This window comes from Odocoileus virginianus, chromosome 1 (assembly GCF_023699985.2).
Source record: "Odocoileus virginianus isolate 20LAN1187 ecotype Illinois chromosome 1, Ovbor_1.2, whole genome shotgun sequence".
In the NCBI taxonomy this organism is placed as follows: Eukaryota; Metazoa; Chordata; class Mammalia; order Artiodactyla; family Cervidae; genus Odocoileus; species Odocoileus virginianus.
In genome coordinates this window covers 14,985,838-15,010,141 of record NC_069674.1, presented here as the reverse complement: position 1 = coordinate 15,010,141, position 24,304 = coordinate 14,985,838, and the positions used below count along the sequence as shown (strand labels likewise).

At 46.4% G+C, this 24,304-nt stretch overlaps 2 protein-coding genes across 6 annotated transcripts in view; one reads left to right on the top strand and one right to left on the bottom strand.

The window, feature by feature from the left end:
* TBXAS1 (thromboxane A synthase 1) overlaps positions 1–2,360 on the top strand; it is a 163,503-nt gene extending 161,143 nt beyond the window's left edge. For all 4 annotated transcript variants that reach the window (XM_070464989.1, XM_070464998.1, XM_020899413.2 and 1 more), the window contains 2 exons: positions 406–568; positions 2,132–2,360. In XM_070464989.1, coding sequence (XP_070321090.1) covers positions 406–568; positions 2,132–2,271 — 303 coding nt within the window. In that variant the 3' untranslated portion in view covers positions 2,272–2,360. The remainder of the gene's footprint in view (positions 1–405; positions 569–2,131) is intronic.
* A 3,392-nt stretch (positions 2,361–5,752) lies between these two features.
* PARP12 (poly(ADP-ribose) polymerase family member 12) overlaps positions 5,753–24,304 on the bottom strand; it is a 42,028-nt gene continuing 23,476 nt past the window's right edge. Inside the window, exons 6-12 of one of the 2 annotated variants that reach the window (XM_020899412.2) lie at positions 21,728–21,923; positions 20,125–20,266; positions 17,068–17,164; positions 10,961–11,036; positions 9,047–9,177; positions 8,023–8,174; positions 5,753–6,869 (exon numbers count right to left, since the gene is read on the bottom strand). In XM_020899412.2, the coding sequence (XP_020755071.2) occupies positions 6,544–6,869; positions 8,023–8,174; positions 9,047–9,177; positions 10,961–11,036; positions 17,068–17,164; positions 20,125–20,266; positions 21,728–21,923 (1,120 nt within the window). In that variant the 3' untranslated portion in view covers positions 5,753–6,543. The remainder of the gene's footprint in view (positions 6,870–8,022; positions 8,175–9,046; positions 9,178–10,960; positions 11,037–17,067; positions 17,165–20,124; positions 20,267–21,727; positions 21,924–24,304) is intronic. The other variant, XM_070464976.1, reaches the window with a different exon arrangement.

Here is a 24,304-nt window from a genome sequence, read left to right as displayed (position 1 = left end):
CTGGAGCCATGGGTAAAGGGAGGGCTGTGGTTTCTTGGAGACTTTCACCCAAGGATTCTAGTGAGTCTGCAGGCACGTTAACCACACAGTGAATTCATAAGAAGAGGCAGAGAGGGCAAAGGGGACATTCCCGGTGATTCTTTGAATTCAACAGTGCTTAAAGGAATTCAACAGTGCTTGGAGGGCTTGGCAGCACGGGAGGAGGGGAGCCTGGACTGAAGCGTGTGGACGGGCGGCCACCTGCTCCGGAGCCTTGGGGACTGACGGGTCCAGCAGAAAACGATCCTGCAGACCCCGGGGGGCAGAGGGTGGAGGGTTGAGCCCCCACCTGCCTGGTAGGAGGAGCGTGAAGCCCTGTAAAGGGTGGCAGGGTTCCAAGCCCACCCTGACTGAACCGCCCTGCAGGTTCACAGCCGAGGCGCAGGAGCGACGGCGGCCCTACACGTACCTGCCATTTGGGGCGGGCCCCCGGAGCTGCCTCGGGGTGCGGCTGGGGCTCCTGGAGCTCAAGCTGACGCTGCTCCACGTCCTGCGCAAGTTCCGGTTCGAAGCCTGTCCCGAGACCCAGGTGAGCCCCGCACGCTGCTCTGGGCGCAGGGGTGCCCACTGCATCCCAACTTCCCATTCCAAGAGCCTTCCACCTGCACCTCCTGCCTGCTCAGGCCACTTCCCTTTCTGGAATTCCACCCCTCTCCCTTCCCCACCCCGTCTAATCCCACCCTCCAAATCCAAATTGGTGTTCCCTCAGACCCCAAAGTGGCCCGGAAAAGTCCTGCTCATAGGGCATCTCCCATTCCTACCCCACCCCAGGTGCCACTTCCTCCAGGAAGCCCTTCTTGACAACTTTGCCAGCCACAGCAGACTACTTTTTTTGAAGTCCTATTTCAAGTGTGCCTATACCTGCACTGTCTGGTGTTACAGCCACTAGCCACATGTGGCTATTTATGTTAGTAATAAATCAATACAATTAAAAATTCAGCTCCTCATTTGCATTAACCACACTTCAAGCACCCAGCACCCACTTTCACTAGTGGCTGCCACAGGGGATAGGACAAGTCTAGATCGTCTTGTTTCTTGAACCTGTAACTGGTCTTCCATCAGGACTCAGACGTCGACTGGAAAGCCTGCCTGCCCCCAGCACTTAGGCCTGGTGGCACTTCTCTCCTTGGAAGTTCCATGGTAGCCACTGAATAGTCCTTTCACATGCACCTGTAGAGGATACCTTGCTTCTCGAGTAATTCTGTGGCTTTTCTTCCTCTTCTCCATCCCACCATCCATCTGCCCAAGTTGGACATAAGGAAAGCCTTCTGAATGGCAGCGGACTTTAAGCAGGGAGCCCTCCCCAAGCCCCTGAGAAAGGGAGAGGGGGCTACTCAGTTTCTGGCTGGGCCCCAGGGCGAGAGATGAGTAGATGAGGAAGGGCTGAGGTTTCATTCACCACTTGGCACTCTGTGCCCTTGGGCAGGTCGGGTGGCCTCTCTGAGCCTGTATTTTTTCATCTGCAGTGCTCTGCTCCCACCTTACAAGCAGGCTTGTTAGGGTAACTGGGGGACCTCTCCCCTGCGAGATTCCCTGGTAGCTCAGCTGGTAAAGAATCTACCTGCAATGGAGGAGACCTGGGTTTGATTCCTAGGTCAGGAAACTTCCCTGAGGAGGTACAGGCTACCCACTCTGGTATTTTGGGACCTCCCTGGCGGCTCAGTTGGTAAAGAATTCACCTGCAAGGTGCAAGACCTAGGTTCAATCCCTAGGTTGGGAAGATCCTCTGGAGAAAGGAATGGCTACCCACTCCAATATTCTGGCCTGGAGAACTCCATGGACACAGGAGCCTGGCAGGCTACAGTCCATGGGGTTGCAATGAGTCAGACACAACTGAGCAACTTTCACTTTCACTTTCCTCTGCGGGATGTTATTAACACAGGAAAGGGGTGAGTCCCTGTCCAACACCAGGCTCAAGACACAACTCTGCAGCCTCTCAGAGTCCCCCTGGGGAGGCCACTTTGCTCACTCTCAGCCCTGCCCTCCCTCAGCCCTCAGCCCAATCCCCACAACCTGCCTCAGGCCCATTCCCAGGGTACTTTCTTATCATTAGGATTAATTCTGACAGATACCTTAATTTCCTCTATTTTAGGTACCACTGCAGCTAGAATCCAAATCTGCCCTAGGTCCAAAAAATGGCGTCTACATCAGAATCGTCTCTCGCTGACGCCACCCTCTCATCCAAAGAAAATCCTTGTGTGGAAACATGGATTTTTGTTAAAACATCACTGAAGCAGTTGAAAGCGTGCCTGGCCTATGAATATAAAATTGGCCGTTTATGTAACATTTCCTAAATGCTTAATAAATGTGTGTTGCACTTAGTTTTGACTTTGCTAATGGTGTCTGAAGAACAGATCGTCCTCTCAATAAACAACCGCTGCTAAATGAGTTAAAACATAGTTTGATCAAAATGACTGAGAACTTGGGGTTTTGGAAGAAGGTCTAGCCTCAGGATGGAAGGCATCGATAGGGTAGGGGACACACAGATGCTCAAGTTAAGTGGTCCTGATGGCCCGAGTATGGGGGTCTTTTCAGTGTCTGGTGCATTGTGATGTTTAACTTAAGACAATAATGTTCACCAGAAGCTCAACTTTAAAAGTGGTTCAAAAGCTTTATAATGTTTTGATTTTTCTAGGTAGAGTACTACCAACATTTTAAGTTTCAATGCACAGAAAAGTGATAGAGGCCACAATGTACTTTTTCCTTTAAAGAACATCCTATCTTAATGCTCTGTGGTGACCTGAATGGGGAGGAAGTTCAAAAGGGAGAGGTTCTATGTATACATGTAGCTGATTAACTTTGCTGTACACTAGAAACTAACACAACATTGTAAAGCAACTACTGTTGCTGATCAGTCACACTGTTGAGTCTCTTTGCCACCCCATGGACTGCAGCATACCAGGCTTCCCTGTCCTTCACCATCTCCCAGAGCTTGCTCAAACTCATACCCATTGAGTTGGTGATGCCATCCAACCATCTCATCCTCTGTCATCCCCGTCTTCTCCTGCCTTCAATCTTTCCCAGCATCAGGGTCTTTTCAAATGAGTCAGCTCTTCTCATCAGGTGGCCAAAGTATTGGAGCTTCAGCATCAGTGCTTCCAATGAATATTCAGGACTGATTTCCTTTAGGATGGACTGTTTGGATCTCCTTGCAGCCCAAGGGACTCTCAAGCGTCTTCTCCAACATCACAGTTCAAAAGCATCAATTCTTCAGTGCTTAGTTTTCTTTATGGTCCAACTCTCACATCCATACATGACTACTGGAAAAACCATAGCTTTGACTATACAGACCTTTGTTGGCAAAGTCATGTCTCTGCTTTTTAATATGCTGTCTAGATTCATCATAGCTTTTTTTCCAAGGAGCAAGTGTCTTTTAATTCCATGGCTGTAATCATCATCTGCAGTGATTTTGGAGTCCAAAAAAATAGTCTGCCACTGTTTCTTTCCATTTTCTCCCATCTATTTGCCATGAAGTAATGGGCCCAGATGCCATGATCTTATTTTTTTTTTGAATGTTGAGTTTTAAGCCAGCTTTTTCACTCTTCTTTCACCTTCATTAAGAGGCACTTTAATTCCTCTTCACTTTCTGCCATAAGGCTGTGTCATCTGCACATCTGAGGTTATTGGTATTTCTCCCAGCAACCTTGATTCCAGTTTGTGATTCATCCAGCCCAGCATTTCACATGATGTACTACTCTGCATATAAGTTAAATAAGCAGGGTAACAATATATAGCCTTGACATACTCCTTTCCCAATCTGGAACCAGTCTGTTGTTCCATGCCTGGTTCTAACTGTTGCTTCCTGACCTCCATACAGGTTTCTCAGGAGGCAGGTAAATACTCCCATCTCTTTAAGAATTGTCCAGTTTGTTGTGATCCACACAGTCAAAAGCTTTAGCATAGTCAATGAAGCAGAAGTAGATGCTCTTCTGGAATTCTCTTGCTTTTTCTGTGATCTAACAGATGTTGGCAATTTGATCCATGGTTCCTCTGTAACTATACTCCAAAATTTTAAAAAGAACATTATAATTTTCTGTTTCTGGCTATGCTAGGTCTTTGTTGCTGCGTGTGCTGTGGGCTTTCTTTAGTTGCAGTGAGTGGGCAGTTACTCTTCATTGCAGCACATGGGCTTCTCATTGCGAAGGCTTCTCTTGTTGCAGAGCACAGGCTCAGTAGTTATGACATGCAGGCTTAGTTGCTCAGAGGCATGTGGAATCTTCCTGAATCAGGGATCAAATCCATGTCCCCTGTGTTGGCAGGCAGATTCTTAACTGTACCACCAGGGAGGTCCCCATCTATCATAATTTTGATTAAAAAATCAAAATACAGAACTGAATTTATTAAGAATAATTATTGTGTTGCTGAGAAGTTCAAATGTAACAAACAACTTGCAAACTGAGTCTCAGATCAGTTTGATCTGAAAGCCGTGTGGTCTTTTCACCTCTGTGCCGTTTCCTCATGTATAAAACAAGGACGCTGACCTAGACCACAGCCCCCTCCTCTACGCAACATCCAAGCAGCATCACAGGGCTGATGTTGTACAGGTAACATAGCAGGAATCTGCAAGGATGTGGTACCAAGGCTGACCCTCCAGTAGGAAGTGCAGGCTGTTGCAGGAGAGCCTCCCCGTGTCCACCGCTGTGATTGCGGCTTCTGCTGTTCTCCCTGCCTTCCGCTCCCAGCACCCCATGCTTCCCCCAAAGTGCCCACCTGGAGAGACCCCTTCTCTTCTGGCCTCTTAGAATATAAGAGGCCAGCCTCATGACTATTTGTTGTCAATCTCTATCTCATACACACGTACGCATGCTCTGCACCCCACTACCTCTTTGCATGGGAATTCTGAGAGGTCTTTTTGACTTCTTCCCATCACAGTCCCACTCCCCTCCCATGCCCACAGGAACAGCTGCCCTCCACTCCCACCCACAAACCCTGACCCTTTCCTCAATGTCCAGTCCAGGAAGGTGGCGATGTGCTTTCTCAAAGGTCAGCAAGGGTAGAGGCCTTGGCCGTCTCCACAGTTCACTTACTTTTCTGGCACATTTGATCAGCTCCTGCTGTTCTCACCCACACCCCCAGTGAAGCCACTCCTGCTACTTCCCACCACTCAGCTCCTAGCAGTCTCAGATCTGAGAACCGCAGGCAGAGGCATTGTATGGGAACTAGACACACCATATCAGGAGGCTGGGGGATGGAAAGGAAGGTGCCGGGGAAGGAAAGACACCTTGCTGAGATCTGAACCGAGGCCAGCGGGCACAGCCACCCAGGACGGGTGGAGGGCCTCCAGGGGTGGAGCCATCCTGCCAGCCCCTCCACCCGTCAGAGACCCTCCCAGCCACTGTGTATGGAGGACACACAGAACACACCATCCCCTCCACGTCCAGAACACCCTGCACAACAGTGGGTCTGGGTTTTGTGGGGCTTGAAATCTGAGTTGAGGGAAAGAAAAAGAAACAAATATGTAACTTTCAAATTAACCCAAATGTATGATCATGCAGCCAGGTAGCAGTGGTTCCCCCTGAGGGCTGTGGAAGGAGCCCCAGTAAATGAGGGGCCGTGAAGCTTCAGCTTCATTACCTTCATGATAAAACCATGCATAGCCCTCCTCGAGGCCAGAAACAGGGGCTCTGTTTTATCCTGACACCCAGAAAAGTGACTTACCCCACAGGCGCTCGATAAACAGACACTAAAGAATGAGCCGCAGCTGTCACCCATGTCAAATAAATATTTTTTTATTCCCAGACTCTGCTATGACACTGCAGCACAGGTATTCAGATCTCATGGGGACATAAAACCCTTATTCAGAGGGTATTCTGTGCAGAGGCAGGGACAAGCATTCACAGGCCAGGCCAGGACCTGGGAGAGCCACTCATTCCTGTCACCTGCCACGACTAAGGGACACCAACAGGGATTCAATGACACTACACAGCAGCCACTGGTTTAACAACTGGTCTAGCCACTGGTCTAACATGGGCCAATTTCAAGGCCAGAAGCCCAGGAGAAGCAGCAGAAATGCTGCCTGGATTAGACACATCGCAACGGACATGATGTGCCTGCCAGGCCCACAACCCAGGACTTCCTGTACCAGTGGCTACTGTGTCATTCTGATAAAAACAAATCCAGGTGCCACAAAGACCCTGAAACGTCAAACCACTGAAGAGATGGAAATTGTTGCAAATTTAAACCAATCCATAAAATAGCGTCTGGAAAATCTGTGCCTGATGCCAATCTGCAGCAAAGTCAACAAAGAGTAAAAAATAAAACTTTAACACCCAAGTAAAAAGCAATAATGGATTCGCCTACCATCATTACTGGCTAGTCCAAAAGTGATTTAAAAGTAAAAATATTATCATCAGCCAGAGATTAAGAATCTTCGTAACTTCATCACAAAGTCAATGTTAAATGAACAGTTCATTAAAAGTTTTTTGTTTAAAAAAAAAAAAAAACTTTCCCTAAAGAACTATTTCAAGTAAGATAAGCCAGAAAGGCATAAAACCATCGGGGCGCTCACTGCCGGCCGCTGAAGAAAGAAGCCAAGGACAAGAGGGTGGGAGCAGCGGCTGGGGGCTTGGTGGAGGTGGTGTACTGGATGATGTACTCCGGGTAGGCCTGGTGCTTCTCGAAGATCACGAAGATGGACGGTTCGGACATGCTGTTGACGCAGCTGTCATACAGGATGTTGCCTTGGGCCTCCTTCATCGGGGGGCGGACGTAGGCAGTGCTGCCCCGGACAAACTCGCCCACCAGCACCCGAGCCAAGAACATGGCATGGATGTTGGTGTCGGTTTTGCTGTAGTGGTGGGAGTATGCGGCGTCCCGGGCAAAGTAGCTCCCTACAAGGACACCAGGGTCAGCCTGTGGCCAGGAAAGGCGTGCCCACTTCCTGTCAACAGGGCAAGATCTACAGCCATTACCTTCCCTCTGCTCCCATTTTTCCAACTTCTTCCTCATGAAGGGCGTCAGAGGGGTCATGAAACTCTGAGATGGAAAACTCCTTTCAAGTAAGATCTGTCACTCCAACTCTAAAGGTCTCTGGGCCCCTCATTACTGCCCCCTCCCCTAGAATGTCAGCTTCCTGAGCCATAAGATGGGGCTGTCAGCCCAACTTCCCAGGGTTAGTGTGGAAAATGACCAAGACCCCACCCATGGAACACGCTGCAGACACCCACCACCCGATACATAAGATTCATGGATGGGAATCTGAGTTGGAAGCTGCTGCCTGCACATTCAGATTTACAACCCACCACTGGCTCCCACGCACCCTGACCCCACAGCTGTCAGCATGCAGACGGAAGCTAACAGACAGACCTGGCCGAGAGGCTGCTGACTACAGATCACACCACTACAAGGTTCTCTCAATTTAGCAACCACTGAAGAGGAGAGGAGAATGTACCTGTTCTCAAGAGGTGTTTAAGGGTAAAGTGGTATGATACATGCCACCTACTCACAAATGGTTCAGAAATAAGAGACGGGGGTGATAAATCCAATGTGAAGTGTTAAAGCTGATGAACTGGTAAAATTTACGTGGGAGGGTTTTTTAAATATTATTCTTGCACCTTTCCTGTGAGTTAGAAATTATTTTCAAATAAATTTTAAAAATAACCAAGAGACAAAACCAGGTAACACATTATAGCAAGAATGACATATTTACCCAAGCGTATCTGAGCGTTCGGATTTTTACTCTAAGGTAACAGTGTGGACAGATGGGGACCTGACTCCTCTCCTCACCCCCCCACACGGATGCAGGCGCATCTCCCAGGGAAGCCAAACCCCAGCCTAAGCAGCGGGTCAGACCTGGGGCTGCACACGGTGGGGAGGGAGAGTCAGGTGCCGACAGCTGGGTCCCCCACATCCTGGCCCGTCCTCCCCAAGTCTGAACTACTGGTGCAACTCATGCTGGTTCCCCCCATGCCCTCTGTCAATTTAAGGTGGTTTCTGGGTCCTGGACAGTGAGGCCAAGAGGATTCTGCCAGCAGGGGTGCTTACCCTTGCCGTAGGAAGTACCGTGGAGACCACTAACCCGCCAGTCAAAGTTCTGCTGGCAGATGGCGTCAACAAGACCAGTGCTGGTGCCATGGAACAGCTGCCTTTCGTCCACCGTCTTCCCACCATTTCTCTTCTGCATCTGCTCCTTTTGCCTAGAATCATGAAGGGAACGTGTGCTGGAGGCAGAGGGCACTTGCCACCAAACACAGGCTGCCCAACCCAAGGAAACATGTCTTACTAGACATGCCATGAGACCAGGAGCCATGAGACTCCAGTCACGGGCCAGGAGCCTGGAAAGCTGACAGCAGGACCTGGGTGAGAGCAGAAGGAAGCTCTCCCTCCTGGGCTCCAGGCCTCCACGGCTCCTTGAACCCCCAAAGTAGATGGACAAGCCTTGAGAAGCCAGGTTACTTCTCCCCAGTATCCTGCTCCCGCCTGAAGCCTAGCCAAGGGAGCTGGAAGATGCTGGACAGCAGGAGCATCCTCATCCCTCTCCTCTAAGTTCCCTGATCTCATCACTGGGCTGGAGTTCAGATGACCCTGCTCCAGCCTCTTGTGGGGAAAGGGAAGCAGGACTCCAGGCCCACCACGGAGACCTGCTGTGGATTTCCTTCCCACACGGACATGTGCCCAGGGACATGCCAGTCCTTGGGCACAAAAAGGAGGCCCTTGCCCTCTGGCTGCCAGGACAATAGCTTTACATACCCCAGGGTGAGGGGTGGCTTCTATGGACCCTAGCAACAGGGGACTGTTGCTCTCCAGAGGGTCTAGTGCAGGAGCTGGCTTTGTCCCTAGGGAAGCCATAGCACCCACCCCCGACTCCGCCCCATCTCTGGAGGGACATGCTGGCCCTGAGTTGTACAGATGAAGAGGGGGACAGAAGAGGGACGCAGCTCCTGATCCCTGTGGCCTGGGGCAAGCAGCAGCTGTTGTGGCAGATTGTCGCTGCTGCACCGGCATGTCTGGGAAGCAGCTGTCTGAGGGAATGAGGGACTAGCCCACCGAGAGCGAGCCCTGGACACACCACTGGTAGACTTCCCAGAGGGCGGGGTTCTGGACCCGTTCAATCTTCTGAATGGAGTAGAGAGGCATTGTACAGGTGAAGAGGCTCCAGACCTTCTGAAACTCTTCTGAGGACGAAGGGACGGTGATCCTCTGTAAGGGCCAAACATTTTTACTCTGTTATCGTCAAAGTGTAGAATACAGCTCTCTTCCCATGGCGGCTCATGGAATGCCAGAACCACAAGCAAACACAGACATCTTTCTGTGTTTCAGTAAAGGGGAGCATTTTCCCCACTCCCCTTAACTCCGAGGGGCAGTCTCTCCAGGCTCAGATGTGTGCAATCTGTGGTCACTTCCCTCCTTTCCCTGGTGAAACCAGCCAGCCAGAAGGACAGGCAGGCACTGCTACATCAGTACCACCGCAGGAGTTCAAGCACGGTCCCTGCTCCCCTCCCAACCCCACTCAGGGCCGACTACAGGGTCTATGAGACCCAGAGCTGGTGCTGGTGGATGTGGAACACACACGTCTGGCAGAGAAGAGGTAAATCCTGCCACGGGCAGTGATGAGGCCACGCACAGCACATGCTGAGGGAGAGGCCAGGCTGGCAGACGGCACATAGCAGCTCAGCTCAGTGAGACTACGGGCAACCCCTCCCAGGTGGGTCTGCACCTCCCCTAGCGTCTGGCTCTAGGAAAGCACTCCTGACAAGCCCGCTGAGGCCCCGGATTGTCACACAGAGCGACAATGCACAAATCCCTGCTCCTGTTGTCTGGACCCCAACCAGCTTGCCTATTGCCAGGTCCACGAGGCTGGGCCCAGTGACCCTGTTCCAGGATCTCTGGGGATTCTCTCTGCATCATCCTTTCCCCCACCCAAGTGCAGTCTTATAATAACCGTCTCATCCCCCACAGACCCTAAATGATCTGGGCTCTGTGTGAACATCCATGGCTCTCTGCAACCTACAATCTGACTCTGGTTTCCCTGCTCCTGTCTCTCTGGAGGCCACCATGCCCTCTCCCTCAAGCCTGCCCTCCCAGACCAGAGCCCGACAAGGACTCCCGCACCTGTCACGGCCTGCAGTTCAGCCCCCTGACCATGGCACTCCACAGCAGGGGCCCGACTTCCCTCTCCTGTGCCCCCACATCTATGCATGCCCTCCACCAGAGACACTCCGTGTCCTGTCTTGGGTTCCTTCCCCATCCAATTCACATGCACCAGCATGTTCCTCCCCACCCTCTCCTGTGTAAGCACCAGCCGTCACCAGGTGTGGACCCAGTGAGGCCTTCCTTGATCCCTGAAATACAGCGGCCTGGTCCCTGATGGCCAAGTACTGCATCTGCAGTCGCCCAGCCCTCCAACATCCTCCCGGGACTGCTGGGGTCTGGCTGTGCTTTGGGCGTCTCCCAGGCAGGGGCTGTCGAGTTGGAAAAGCCAGTATGCACAGTGCTTGCCGGGTCAGAGCCAGAAGCTCCACGTACACCTGGCGGCACCAGACCCCGGCCTCAGCTCTCTACCCAACTCAGCACAGCGCCCACTGCAAGCTGCTAAACGGAGTGTTCATTCTCTCATCTTCCAGTAAGTTCCTAGTATCCTCCTTCCAACTGCAACTCCTCCTTTAGATGGCCCTCATCACACTGAACCCTCTCCTGGCTTCTTTCCCTTTCCTTCTTAGTAAAACTTTAATTAGCTAAGCAGCTTATTTATGCCCTTCCTAGAAAATTTCTAGTTCATCTTCCTCCCTCCACCACACATCCTTCTCCCCTCAGGCCACAGCCACCTCCTGAGTAGTCTTTTAGCTGTATATAAGCCCCAAATCTGAAAGGTATCAAACTTAGGACTCACCTCTCAGCAGCAGAGGACACAGCACAGCCTGCTCACACCTACCTGTGTCTAAGAACACCTTCCTCCCAGCCTAGGTCAGTGCCGGTGTCATACCTTAAAGCCAGTGTCCGGCAGGGCCAAGCGATCCCAATGGTCAGGAATGTTCTTTAGGCCTTGAGAATTGATGCTGCTACAAAATGTAAAGTAAAACACTTAGTCTGTTATTAGACATAAGCAGGCCTCTCAGAGATGCCTCCAGCAGCCTAGGCCATCAGCCTTGAGTTTCAGCATATCGTCTGTAAAGTCAGGGAGAAGGCAAGGAAGCACATAAACACACTCTCCACCACCGGAGAGCACTTCCATCTTGGCCTGTGTGGTCAAAACCAGTCGGGCACAAGGGATCTGTTTCTCACCTGCACCCTAACTCTACCACATAAGGGAGAGAGCATTATGACTAAAGCTGCACACACAAACCCTCCCCATAATTTTATAAAATTCAAAGAGCCTTGAAACTTTCATTAAAAACAGCCTCAGGGCTTCCCCAGTGGTGCAGTTAAGAGCCTGCCTTGCAATGCAGGGGACAGTGGTTCGATTGCCAGTCCAAGAAGATTCCACATGCCATGGAACAATGAAGCTTGTGTCCCACAACTAATGAGCCCACACACCTCAACTACTGAAGCGTTTGGGTCCTAGAGCCTGCACTCCATAAGAGAAGCCACTACGATGAGAAACCCGCACACAGAGCAGCCCAAGCTTGCTACAGAGAGAAGGCCCACAGAGCAAAGACGACCCAGCACAGCGAAAATTAACTAAATAAATAATTTAAAAAAAAAAACAGCCTCAGTGAAACACAACACTATAAATCAACTATACTCTAATAAAAAACAAATTAAGTTTAAAAACTCAGCTTCGATGATGTATAGTTGGCAGAACTATATATGTTTACATAAACATATGTGATGTTTAAAAACATTTTTTTAAAACATAAAATTGATGTCAAAATTCACTTGGCAGTAGAAATTTGACTTGAACTGCCAAGAGGCTACTTGTGGTCTCTCTCTTTCCTTCTTAAAGTGACTATGCAAAAAATATTAGCATGTGTCATTGCATGTATCACATAATACAAGCAGCACATGCTCTTTTTAAAAATGAAATAAAAACTGAGTTCTAAAAAACATGTGGACCAAAGGGTTTAGAAACAAGGACTGTGAAACTAACTCCAAATCATTCCTAGTCTGTTTCAGAAGGCTCTGTTCTTCCCACAATAGATCTACCTTCTGTTTCTGCTGGCATGAGATATGTACCTTCTTCCTAAGCCTCAAAGAACTCCCACAAATAACTTTCCTAGGAAAGTGGCACAGTTTAAAAATAACTTAAAAAGGTCCCACAAGCAAGAATCAGCCAGAAACAGACCCATGTAGATGTAAGATGCTAAAATTAGCAGGCAGGTTATAAAACAACTGCCTGCTAATTTCTTTCTATGTTTAAAGAAATTTAAGACAAACTTTAAAAACATATGCAAGGAACAGAAAACTATAAATAGGCCTGGAGGATTTAGAAAAAAAAAAAAACCTGTAGAAATTAAAAAAAAAATCTTTGAAGTGTAAGTTCAACGGACAGGCTTATTAGCAGATCAGACAATCTAAAGAGAGGGTGGGTGAGCTGAAAAGTAAGAGCAGTGAAATTATCCAGAATGTGGGGCAGAGCAGTAAGAAGATGGGCAAGGAGGGAAGAAGCCAAGACATGGAGAGCACAGTGAGAAGGCCTGAATCTGGCCATAGCCAAACTGAAGCTCCAAAAAGACAATACCAAGAACAGGGTGAAGGCAATTTCAAAGAGCACTAATGAGACACACCAACCTACAGATTTAAGAAGCACAAAGAATCTTCAACAGGACAAATAAAAATGCATATCTAGACACACCAGGGTGACAGTGCATGATACAAAGACAAATGGAAAACCTTAAAAGCAGCCAGAAGGGGAGAAAAAAAGTGATTCTGGCAAAAAGCTTCAGTTAGACCAACAGCTGACTTCTCAGAAACAGCAATGGAAACCAAAGGACAGTGGAGTGATATCTTCAATGTTCCAAGAGAAAGAGAAACAAGCAAAACGTCTGTACTTACGTAGATCCAATGTGGAGATCATATACTGGGACCCCACTAACTGTGCAAATAAAGCATTTCTTTCTAAAAGCCACCCGCACTAGAGTCCCAAGTGGCCATGGAGGACCAAGCAAACTTGCTTGCTGGAGTCATGACCACCAGCTTCCGTCACACAGGATAGAGGGAAGCACCATGCACTTTCCTGCATCAACGCGTGCAAGAGAGCAGGAAGATCCTGCTCCATCGTGTCTTAGTCTGAATCTCAGCAAAATGACCACTCTGATTTCTGACATGTGGTGTCTGCCATGGGCCCCTGAAAACAAAGTAGAGTGAGGACAAAAGAGACCCAGTTTCAGAAAAGAGACAGGTTTTTCTAAACTGTATCAGGGGTAGGCTCTGGATAGGGAAGGAAAGAAAAAAAGACGTCCAGGACTTCCCTGGTGATCCAGTGGTTAAGAATCCACCTTCCAATGCAGGAGACATGGGTTAGATCCCTGGTCAGGGAACTAAGTTCCCATATGCTTTTGGGGCAACTAAACCCAGGTGCCACAAATACTAGGCCTGTACACCATATCAACGATTCCACACGCTGCAGCCAAGGCCTGACACAGTCAAGTAACACAAATATTTTAGAAAAATGATGTCCAGAAGTAGGATCACTCATAATTAACCAAAACTAAATCCAGAAGCAATCTAAATAGAAGAGACAGATACATTTAACTAAATGATAAATATTTCTGCATGGTAAAATACTTCATAGACAAAGCCAAAAGGCAAACAACAAGCAAAGAAAAAATACTGCAACTTACATGACAAACTAACGGCTGATCTCCCCAACAGAAAGAAGACTCTATGTTTAAGAAACATACCAAAATGTTGGCTGAAGAAAGGACAAAAAGACAAATAATCCCCAGAAAAAGAAATGCAAATGGCCCTTACATGTTAGGAAAGAAAATTAAACCTCACTCATAAGAGAAAGTGAATTAAATACACTGAAATACCCTTTCCCACCTTTACTGAAGAGCTTGATGACTTCCTGTTTCAAGGCTGAAGGAAACAGGCACCTCACACATTCTGGGGTGAGTGCATTAAACCCCACAAAGAGGAACTTGCATTTACCATCTAGGACTCCAACCTGATGGCTCACCTCCACAACCAACAAATAGCACATACAGCAGACATTCTTTGTGGTATCATACTCATACTAGAAGATCACAAAAAGGCAAAGCATTCCTCAAAAGGGGACAGATTAAATCATGGCAAATACACATGATGGAGAATCACGAAGACAGAAACAGAACTGAGAAGACTTCAATGAACTAAAAGAGAGTAATTTCTTTTCCCCCCAAATTTGTATAATACTCTAAGTGAAGCTTTCCTGGTGGTTCAGATGGTGAAGAATCTGCCTGCAACGCAGGAGACTGGGTTTGATCCCTGAGTCAGCCCTGGAGAAGAAAATGCGCAATCCACTCTGGTAGTCTTGCCTGGAGAATTTCAGGGACAGAGGAGCCTGGAGGGCTAGAGTCCCTGGGGTTGCAAAGAGTTGGACAAGACTGAGCAACCAATATACATATTGAAGTGATCACAACAGTAAGTCTAGTAATGATGTATTAACTGAAAGACAAAAGGTACAGAATAGTATAGATAGAATGCTACCTTTTATTTAACAAAAGACGACACTTTTATGTACACTCATTTGCTCATTTTTGCAAAAAGAAACACAGTAAAGATAAACCAAAAACTGATGAAAATGGCTGCCTGCCAAGGAAACAGTACAGAGATATAGAGAGGAGAATTCTAACTACTGAGTATATCTTTTCACAGTTTTGACTTCTAAATCATGTTTTACACATAACCAAAAATAAATTTTATTAAGAAAGGGAGGAAAGAAGGCACACCTGGCTTCAAGGAAACAGGGAAGGGTTACTCTGTTAGACTCACAGGCACTCTATTTTCTTGGATTGATAATACCTTTTCCCTCTAGCTTCTTTAAATGACCTTCCCACGCTCCACAAGTACAACCATTAAAGTCCATATGTGACATCTTAAAATAAGAAACGGAAACACTCTCGGTCCTCTGTGAAACAGAAATGAGCCAGATTTCTCCAGCTAACAGAAGGGGCAGTCCACTTGACAGCAGCGCTGGCTACAGTCCTGGCCTGGGCTGTCACACATCAAACCAATGGGCACTGTGGTACCTCTCGCCATCCAAGCCACCATCCCCAGATAACTGGCCATAGGGGTTGGAGAGAACTGACCCCTCCCCCAACTCCAATCCCAGCCCACATGCCTCAAACCTAAAACTACCAATTCAGGTGTCTGATCAGTGCAGAGCTCACAAATTTGTCCCTGTCAGCAGCAGGAGAGCCCTGCTCCTAAATGCTCTGAAGGCCAGGCACAGCCCTACTGGCTTCTGGTAGTCTGGGATGTAAGGGAGCCCACTTTAGGGATGAATTTGGCCCATTAGTGCCTGCAGCATCTGCTTTTGGTATTTTTAATATTCCATGATATTCAAGTATTAAAATAATGGAGTTTTGGAGGCGTATCCCATTATTTCAACATTTAACAAAAATTCAAGTCTGTGATTCAATTATTCACTTGAAAAGACAAGCTGATAAGCTAGCTTCAAGTCTAGACTGGCCTGTAGATCACAACAAGCAGCCTTGCAGTTAGATATCCCAACACTGCTACCCATAAGGATAATTCTTTCTCTGGTCCAATGCCTTTACAACTAGTGGAATATGTATGCCAGTAGTCAAACTGCTTTAGATGACTCTGAACTGGAATTCCCATTCATACATACAACTGGAGGACAAAGAGGAACTTTAAATGCTTTGTTAGAAACAAAAACCACAGTTTGCTACCAGTGGGGGAAAAAAAACCAGCCCTGAAAAACGATACTGATGAACCCATTTGCAGGAGAGGAACAGAGACACAGATGCAGAGAGACTTGCAGACACAAGGATGGAAAGAGAGGGTGGGACGAACTGAGAGAGCAGCACTGACATGTATACACTACCATGTGTAAAACAGGTAACTAGTGAGAGTCCGCCGTAGGGCACAGGAAGCTCAGCTCTGTGCGTCGTAAATGACCTAGAGGGGTGGAATGGCCGTGGAGGGAGGCTCAAGAGAGAAGGGGTGTATGTACACATGTAGCTGATCCATGTTGTTGTACAGCAGAAACTAAGATAATGTTGTAAAACAATGATATTCCGATTAAAAAATAAAAACAAACATACAAACAGAAAAACCCAGAGCTGTTCAAAAAGATATCCTCCAAGTTATAAAGCAAAAGATACAATCACTTGAAAATGGAACCAGAAAATTATCAGAGTTAGATTATTATTATTTCTTCACATTCTCTAAGTTAACTCTAAACTAAGAAAGAATTTTCTGGTTTCTTGGGAAATCTGCACAAGAATACCTTCATGTCACAGTAATACCACTGGCAATCTTAAAGATAAAACATCTAATTAAGTGATTTTGAGGTATCTTTTCCTTTCTGTTGTGTTTGGCTTATCATTTAATGCTTTGTTAATTGTATCTGTATCATCATTAAAACAATTATACATCAAGTATTTACCTTTTTATAACTTTGTTAAATATTATACCTTTATAATACATTTTTTACTTGAAGTGTGGTAAATATACAGATTTTTCCATTTTATGAAGCCTCCACCTTCTTACAGATCACTCATATAAAGAGTAGCACTTTGGTATTAAGTGAAAAGTAAAGTGGCTCAGTCATGTCCCGACTCTTTGTGACCACCATGGACTGTACAGTCCATACAATTCTCCAGGCCAGAATACTAGATTGGGGAGCCTTTCCCTTCTCCGGGGATATTCCCAACCCAGAGATCAAACCCAGGTCTTCTGCATTGCAGGAAGATTCTTTACAAGCTGAGCCACAGGGTAAGCCTGGTATTAAATGAAGCAAAGTACAAATATACTCAGAGGAGGGCAAGACATAGGAAATAGAGACAGAGTGCCAGGGCATAAGTTTGCAAGCCAACTAACCCTCTTGATGCTATACCCAGTCTGAGTAGGTTCAGTACCTGCAGTTGAGCACATATCAGCTGATACACATATTACATAACAAATTCCCCAAATGCCACCTACCAGGTTTGCTTCATCTTCACATCTTGGGGAGACACATATTTGGGTCTCCGGCAAACCTTTCTAACTGTGCCATAGATCACGTTTTTCTGAATGAAGGCTGGGGGGATAAAACCACAAATATACATATAGGACAGCAATGTTTTATAAACACAAATTAAACAGGTTGTAACACTAATCCAAATGTTAAAGCCCACAATCAATCTGTTAAAAATAAGGCAGTTTTACACATTTCAAATATTCATAATAGGTATCTGTAGGAGACTGGATTTAATGAATAGATGAATGATTAGTAATTGACATATCAATTATACATGAGTGCTTTTAAATTGTTCCTTCCAATCTTGTTTAAACTATTATTTTGCTCAGCAATTTTTCCCAGCTTGGATATAAAAAAGCTTCAGCCCAGCCTGAGACCAAATTACCACATCTTGAGCCAGTGGGATTTAGAGTTAATATAATCATTTTATTCTTACAACTTTTTTTCTTAGTTTGACTAAACTTACTCAACAGCAATATTTCTCAACCTTTTAAAACCTGTATCGTCATTAATAAATTAAATTCTTACCCTATGCCAACCCCCAAGATTCTTATATTCATCCTGACGGCAGAGAGGGGAACCTGTCTTTCAGGCTGAAAAGTCACAATACCTATAGATTGCATGTCCCAACCACCAAGAAATCTCTGTCAAGTCTTACTTTCTGCACTTAAACAATTTATTTGACTTGAAAAACTAATTCGCCCTACTGCATTTGAGCATACACCCTGTGATCACCTAGGCGTGTGTCCCTCGTGCCAGAGTCCAGGCAGTCAAGAATGGGCACTCCCTGGCAGTCCCCCACATTCTGATCGGGAGACCACATTCCAGATAAGGCTACCACACCCCCTTCAGTTATCCATCACTCAGCCTCTCACCAATACTCTGTTAATTAGCTTACTTAAACAGGTTTTTCACTGGTCTGTTGACTAGCATTGCAATGACTCTTAAATAAGTTTTTATAGATAAAATTAAAAGGTATTTGAGACACGTGAATGGACCAAGCATTTGTGAGACCTGTTCCCTACGTCCCTTGAACAGAGTAAAGCATGAGGCCATCTCCCTAATTTAACATAAAAGAGGATACACTAGCTGAAGTCCTAAACAAGCCCTGACCATGGGGATTCTGCCAACTGATACCAGCTAACAGACATCAGAATTCTGCCTCTGGAGTCGTGGCATTTCCCTTCAGTGACTGTTCTGTAACAGGAGTCCTTGAAAGGACAGAGTCAAGTCTTCCCTGATGCTACAGAACCAGTCATTTGGCCTGCTGTGTGTGATTTTGAAACGACTTGCTTCCTAATAAATGTTTAGTAAGTAAACCTGAGTGGCAGACTGCCGTCTGAGACTTGCTTTCACTCTGCCGAGTAGTGAGGTTATGGAGGAAGAAGTTAAGTCACCTCAAACTTCTGTGGCTACTGTCATCTACCAACACACAGACCAAAGAGTTTTGCCCACCAAGTGCGCTTGGGGCAGTCTGCAGGAAATATGCTTTTCTTGAGTTTGCAGTAAACCCAGTGTGTGTTCTTCCCCACCCTCATCTTGACTATTCTGTCCCCTAGGGGAACTGCCTGTGTTGACAGGCTGCATCTGACATTTCTGGTTGATTTGTTTTGATAGTGTTCAGATACTTTAAAGAAATATTTCAAACTGTGGTCAGCAGCAGTCAGATGGGTGCTAGTTGTATAGACTTGATCTTCAGGGCAGTCCCAACTTATTATTCCATAGATTTCTCACAATCCCCTTGAGTGCACTTGTGTTTATCAGACTGTGGATTGTAAAACCACCTCACACATGATTGATGTTTCCCAGCAAATACTTAAAGCTGGAAGCAGTTCTCACTGTAGAGTTGAAGAAACTTTTAGGCTCTGTGCACAGGCACATCGAGGGGGCAGCGATTCTACCTTAAGCAGAATTACAAGTACTACGAAACCACAAGCAAAACTAACTGGATAAAAGTAGGCAGACAGAGTGGACTTAGGATAATTCACCAAAGACAATTTGCTGCCCTCCAAACAGATGGTCCACAAAAGTAAACAATAAACAGTGCTTAAAGTGCTGTTTTAAAAGTGCTTAAAAGGAGGTCCACTTAATTTCCTTAAAAAAATGCTGAAAATTCATAAGGATTCAGAGATTAAAATGTGAATTTAAAGGCAAAACTGAATTGAACATGGATGAACTGATAAATCCATGTGAAAATGACTTGAAAGAAGCCACAAGAAACCGAAACTAAAGGAAAAAAAACACCACACCTGACAAATAAGTCACTGGAAGACCTGACCAAAGGGTGTTTGGTCTGCTTCTGTCTGTCTGTCAAGGCAAGCAGAACAAGCCATTAAGGCCCAGACTCAGGCTACCACAAGCAGAGCACCTGATAATCTGCTTCACAGCAATTTTTAGCTGATGTGTGTGTCTACCATGTGTTTCCAGCCAGCCACCAGTGCTGAAGGCGCCTACAGAAAAGCTGACATGGACTCTGAAGCTGGGAGCAGGAGGCGGAGCTGCAGAGCAGAACCACTGTGACGCGTGTCACTGACTAAAGTTAATCCTCGGACACAGGGACTTACTTGCCCACGGGCTGCAGGACCCTGCCTCAGTGCTGCCTACACCACCACTGCCCACAGGCTGATGCCACTTGTCCCTCCACACTCGGGGTTCCCATCGCCTGCTATCTACCCCAGGCAGCTCCCCCTGCATCCTGCTGGCTGGCTCATTGGTTGATAGGTCTATCCTCCCTTCTAGATCCACAGCACTTCAGATCAGGGACCACTGCATCCTTCTCTTTCCTGGCCCTCAACGTGTGTGCAGTTTCTCCAGGGTTAAGATGGAAAAGGCAGAGCCAGCAGATGATCAGGCCCTACTGGGTAAGTGCAGTAGATCAGGAAATACCTTCCCCCAACCTCGCCCTGGCCATGCCACACAGCTTGTGGAATCTCAGTTTCCTGACCAGGGACTGAATACAGGCAAAGCAGTGAAAACCCAGAATCCTAATCACTAGGACACCAGGGAACCCCAGGAAGTACCTTTGAAGTCTAACTCATATGTGTGCTTTCCTGCTTGGAACCTCAGGGTGGCTGCCTGGGGGTTAGACCCCGGGGCACAGTACGCCAGGTAGGCCTTCTCCAAGTCACTGCTGGTGATGCTGGTCACAGGGTGATCCATGCCCTATGAAGGGAAAGCCAGATAGATACATGGTGAAGGCAAGAAGATAAGACGTTGGGGGCCATCCACACACCCTGCAGACAAGCCCACAGTGGGTGTCTGTGTCCTGGGGGAAGCACATGAGAGGAGCTGGGAGTGGGGCTATGGTCATAGAGAGAGGCACAGAATAGGAGCCAATAGGACTACCTGCTGTAAGCTTCTCAGAAAAATGGAAGACAGCCCACATGGGCCCAACTAACCTGGATAACTGTGACGGGAGCAATGGAAGAGAGGGTATTCAATTACTTGTAACAGATGACACAACCCTTCAAGTGCAAGTGACCTCGCAAACGTTATTTCACTGAGGACTTGAGCACCACAGCCTCTTCTGTCCATTGTTTTGGCCTCTCCCCTCCCACTTCTGACCAAACTCAGAGCCACACTAGAGAGCCTCCCTGAACAAATCCAGGGAAGACGGAAGAAATCCCAGGATGCTCGGGGGGAGACAGGTGGGGCAGAAGACGGATGGAGCAATGATACAGGAAGGCTGGCACTGAAAGAAGAGGGAAGGAGGAGGGAACAAGTCATCTGCTGAGAGTGCCCACGTCCATCTGGCCAGCGGGAATAGAGTGGCAATACCTCTGTTTCATATGGCCAACGTCTTTCTCCTGAGGACCTGCTATGTGCAAACACCGTCCTCAGCCCGGGGGCAGGTCAGTGGCAAAAGCTCCCACGAAGCTCACAATTACAGAGTTCCCAGAGAGAGAGACATTCCAAATGCAGTCAAGAGCATGAAACTAAAGCTTTAATATAGCCTCTCACAACCCAGAAAAATACAAATGTCTATTAGACCACATATCCCAACTGTCATTTGGGAGAAGCTGTCACTATAGAAATGGTGACCTCCCTACACATGTATCTCTACAGGTAACCGGGGCAGGGGGGGAGCTCCCTCTAAACTTGACTCATCTATGAACATCTCCAAATAGTTGACAGCAGCAGTTACTTGACCCAGATACCAAATCAATAGCTGAAACAAGTTAATTTCATATACTTGTAAACCTTTTGTAAAGTGACTACTATAGATAAAGCAGAAAGCCAGTTTTGAAAAGCCTTAAGCTTTATTCCACAGCTACACAAACACTCCTGCACACCCAGGCACTCACTCTGGAGTTACCTGCTCAACAGTAAGAGAGACATTTTTCTACCCCCATTTAACAAACTATGATATCACTACAACCAAAGTTACTCAGTCCTCATGAACTAACAGATAGCTAATTGTTTCAAGATGTGACCTCATACAAATGAATTCTAAATTATCCAGTTCTGCCATAATTCCCCCAAAGCAAGTGAGTCATAAGGGGACGTGGGGATCTTTGGCTCTGTCAAGGGCTCCCTGGAGCAGTCCTTGTGCCCATGTTTGGAAAGGCTCCTCCATCATGGACCCACAGGAAGAAACACTCACCCTCTTTCCATGACACTTACTTGTCTTCCATATTCCTGCCAAGAGCCGAACTCATCAGTCCAGTACCAAACCCAGTTGGTGGTGAGAATGAAGTGTGGAGGTTTGGTGACCGAGGAGGCCGTGGAGAGACGGCGAGCCCGGGTGGCACCAAACTTCATGTTGTCAAAGTTCAGAAAACCAATGAGAAAGCTACTGGATGTCTCGGTGCACGTGACCCTGCAAAAGAACACAAGATGTAAGCTGAAAGTCCACCAGCCACATGAACGTGGGCCCCTCAGCCTCCCTTGAGGTTCCCGAGTCACTCGGCTGAAAGATGTGAACATACATTGGATCTGCACATTTAAAACAATGTGTCAGGGTGGGAGGGGACTTGCTTTAAGATCCATTTTGCTGTGTGAAAATAATAAAATCACAATACTATGGAAAAGAGCCCCTGGAGGAGAAAATGGCAACCCATTCCAGTATTACTGCCTGGGAAATGCCATGGACAGAGGAGGCTGGCAGGCTACCGTCCATGGGAGAGTCAGACACAATTGAGCAACTAAGCACGCAAACACACACACACTATGGGAACCTGTTATCATGATATTCCTTTCACTACACAAAAATGCTAGGTAAAACAGCTTCTTAAAAAATGCATTACTGAGCTGACAAGAAACAAAAATCCTTAGAAGCCAAAAACAGTTAATATACACTGAATGCATGTGGGCTGGGCCAGTCCCCCTGCTAAGTACTTTATACATTTTAAGGGGTTAAAGTCTTCATTGTACCAAATCTGTGACTTATCCCCATTTTCACAAATGTGAAAATAGAAACCCAGGGAGGTTCAGAAACCTGTTCAAAGTTAAACAGCTAATAGATGGCAGAGCTGGGGTTTAAGTTAAGCAGTTTGGCAGAACAGCCTGCACTCTGAGCCACCAGGATCTACTCACTTTCCAAATGCTGTACTGCCCCAAGAGGAAAGGGAAGGTCTGGAACCAGTGAGGTGAATGAGAACTAAAGCCAGTCCAAAGGCAATGTCAGTGAGTAGTGACAAACAGCCCTATTTTTAGTGGCAATGAGGAAACAGGAAACAAATGTAGGATCTGAATATGGTCAAGGGTTAAATCTCTAGAGAGATATTTCAGCATAAAATCATGATTCTAAAAGACTTCACATCCTTAGTGAAGGGAGCTGGGAAAGGAATCTGCTTTGCAAAGGAAGTCAGCAAGGAAATTTGCCTATGTCAGAGTTGGCTTTAGAAGGAAAGGAAGAAAACTTCCACTGAGAACTCACAAACTGCTCACGCCTCAAGGAAGTTAAGTTGATTCGCACTTCTTTTGTGAGAATTAAATTTAGAGACCCACAGTGGCAGTTCCCATAGAAGCAAACACAAATCCTCTCTGGAAGGAATTCACCTTCAACTCAGGCCTCAAAAGAATTTCTATAATGCTGAAGAGGGTATAAAAAGAAGGGAACTCTCCTACACTGCTGGTGGGAATTTAGATTGGTATAGCCACTATGGAGAACAGTATGGAGGTTCCTTAAAAAACTAAAAATAGAGCTACTATATGATCTTGCAATCCCACTCCTGGGCATATATCTGGAGAAAAACATGATCCAAAAGGATACATGAACCCCAATATTCATTGCATCACTGTTTATAATAGCCAAGACATGGAAGCAACCTAAATGTTCATCAACAGAGGAATGGATAAGGAAAATATGGTGCATATATAGAGAGATATATATGAATATTACTCAGCCATTAAAAAGAAATAATGCCATTTGTAATATGGCATTATTCTGGGTGGATGGACCCATACTCTCTGGGTGGATGGACCCAGAGCATCATACTGAGTGAAGTCAGTCAGGCAGAAAGAGAAACATCGTATGACATCCCTTATATGTGGTATCTCAAAAGAAATGACGCAAATGAACTTAAAGAACAGAAAAAGACTCACAGACTTAGAAACTGAATTTATGGTTTCTGGAGGAAAGGGACAGTTAAGGACTTTGGGAAGGTCATGGACATTGCTATGTTTAAAATGGATAACCAACAAGGACCTACTGCATAGCACATGGAACTCTTCTCAATGTTATGTGCCAGTTTGGATGGGAGGTGGGTTTGGGGGAGAATGGATACGTGTGTGTGTGTGTGTGTGTGTGTGTGTGTGTGTGTGTGTGACTGAGTCCCTTTGCTGTTCACCTGGGGGAGAATGGATGTGTGTGTGTGTGTGTGTGGGTGTGTGTGTGTGACTGAGTCCCTTTGCGAGAATGGATATGTGTGTGTGTGTGTGTGTGTGTGTGTGTGTGTGACTGAGTCCCTTTGCTGTTCACCTGAAACTACAACAATATTGTTAGTCAGCTACGCCCCAATACATAATAAAAGGTTTAAACTTTAAAAAATTTCTACAGATAAAGTTTCAGCAAATATGAGCTTATAATCAAATAAACCAGAAACAAGACACCATAAGCAAAATCCAGCAAAAACAGTCTGCTAAAGACAACAAATATCAAGAGTTGCTGGATATAAATATACAATATGAATAAAGTGTTTTTTAAAGTTAATATTGAGTATCAAAAATATGAGTATGGATTAAGAAACTATAAGAATT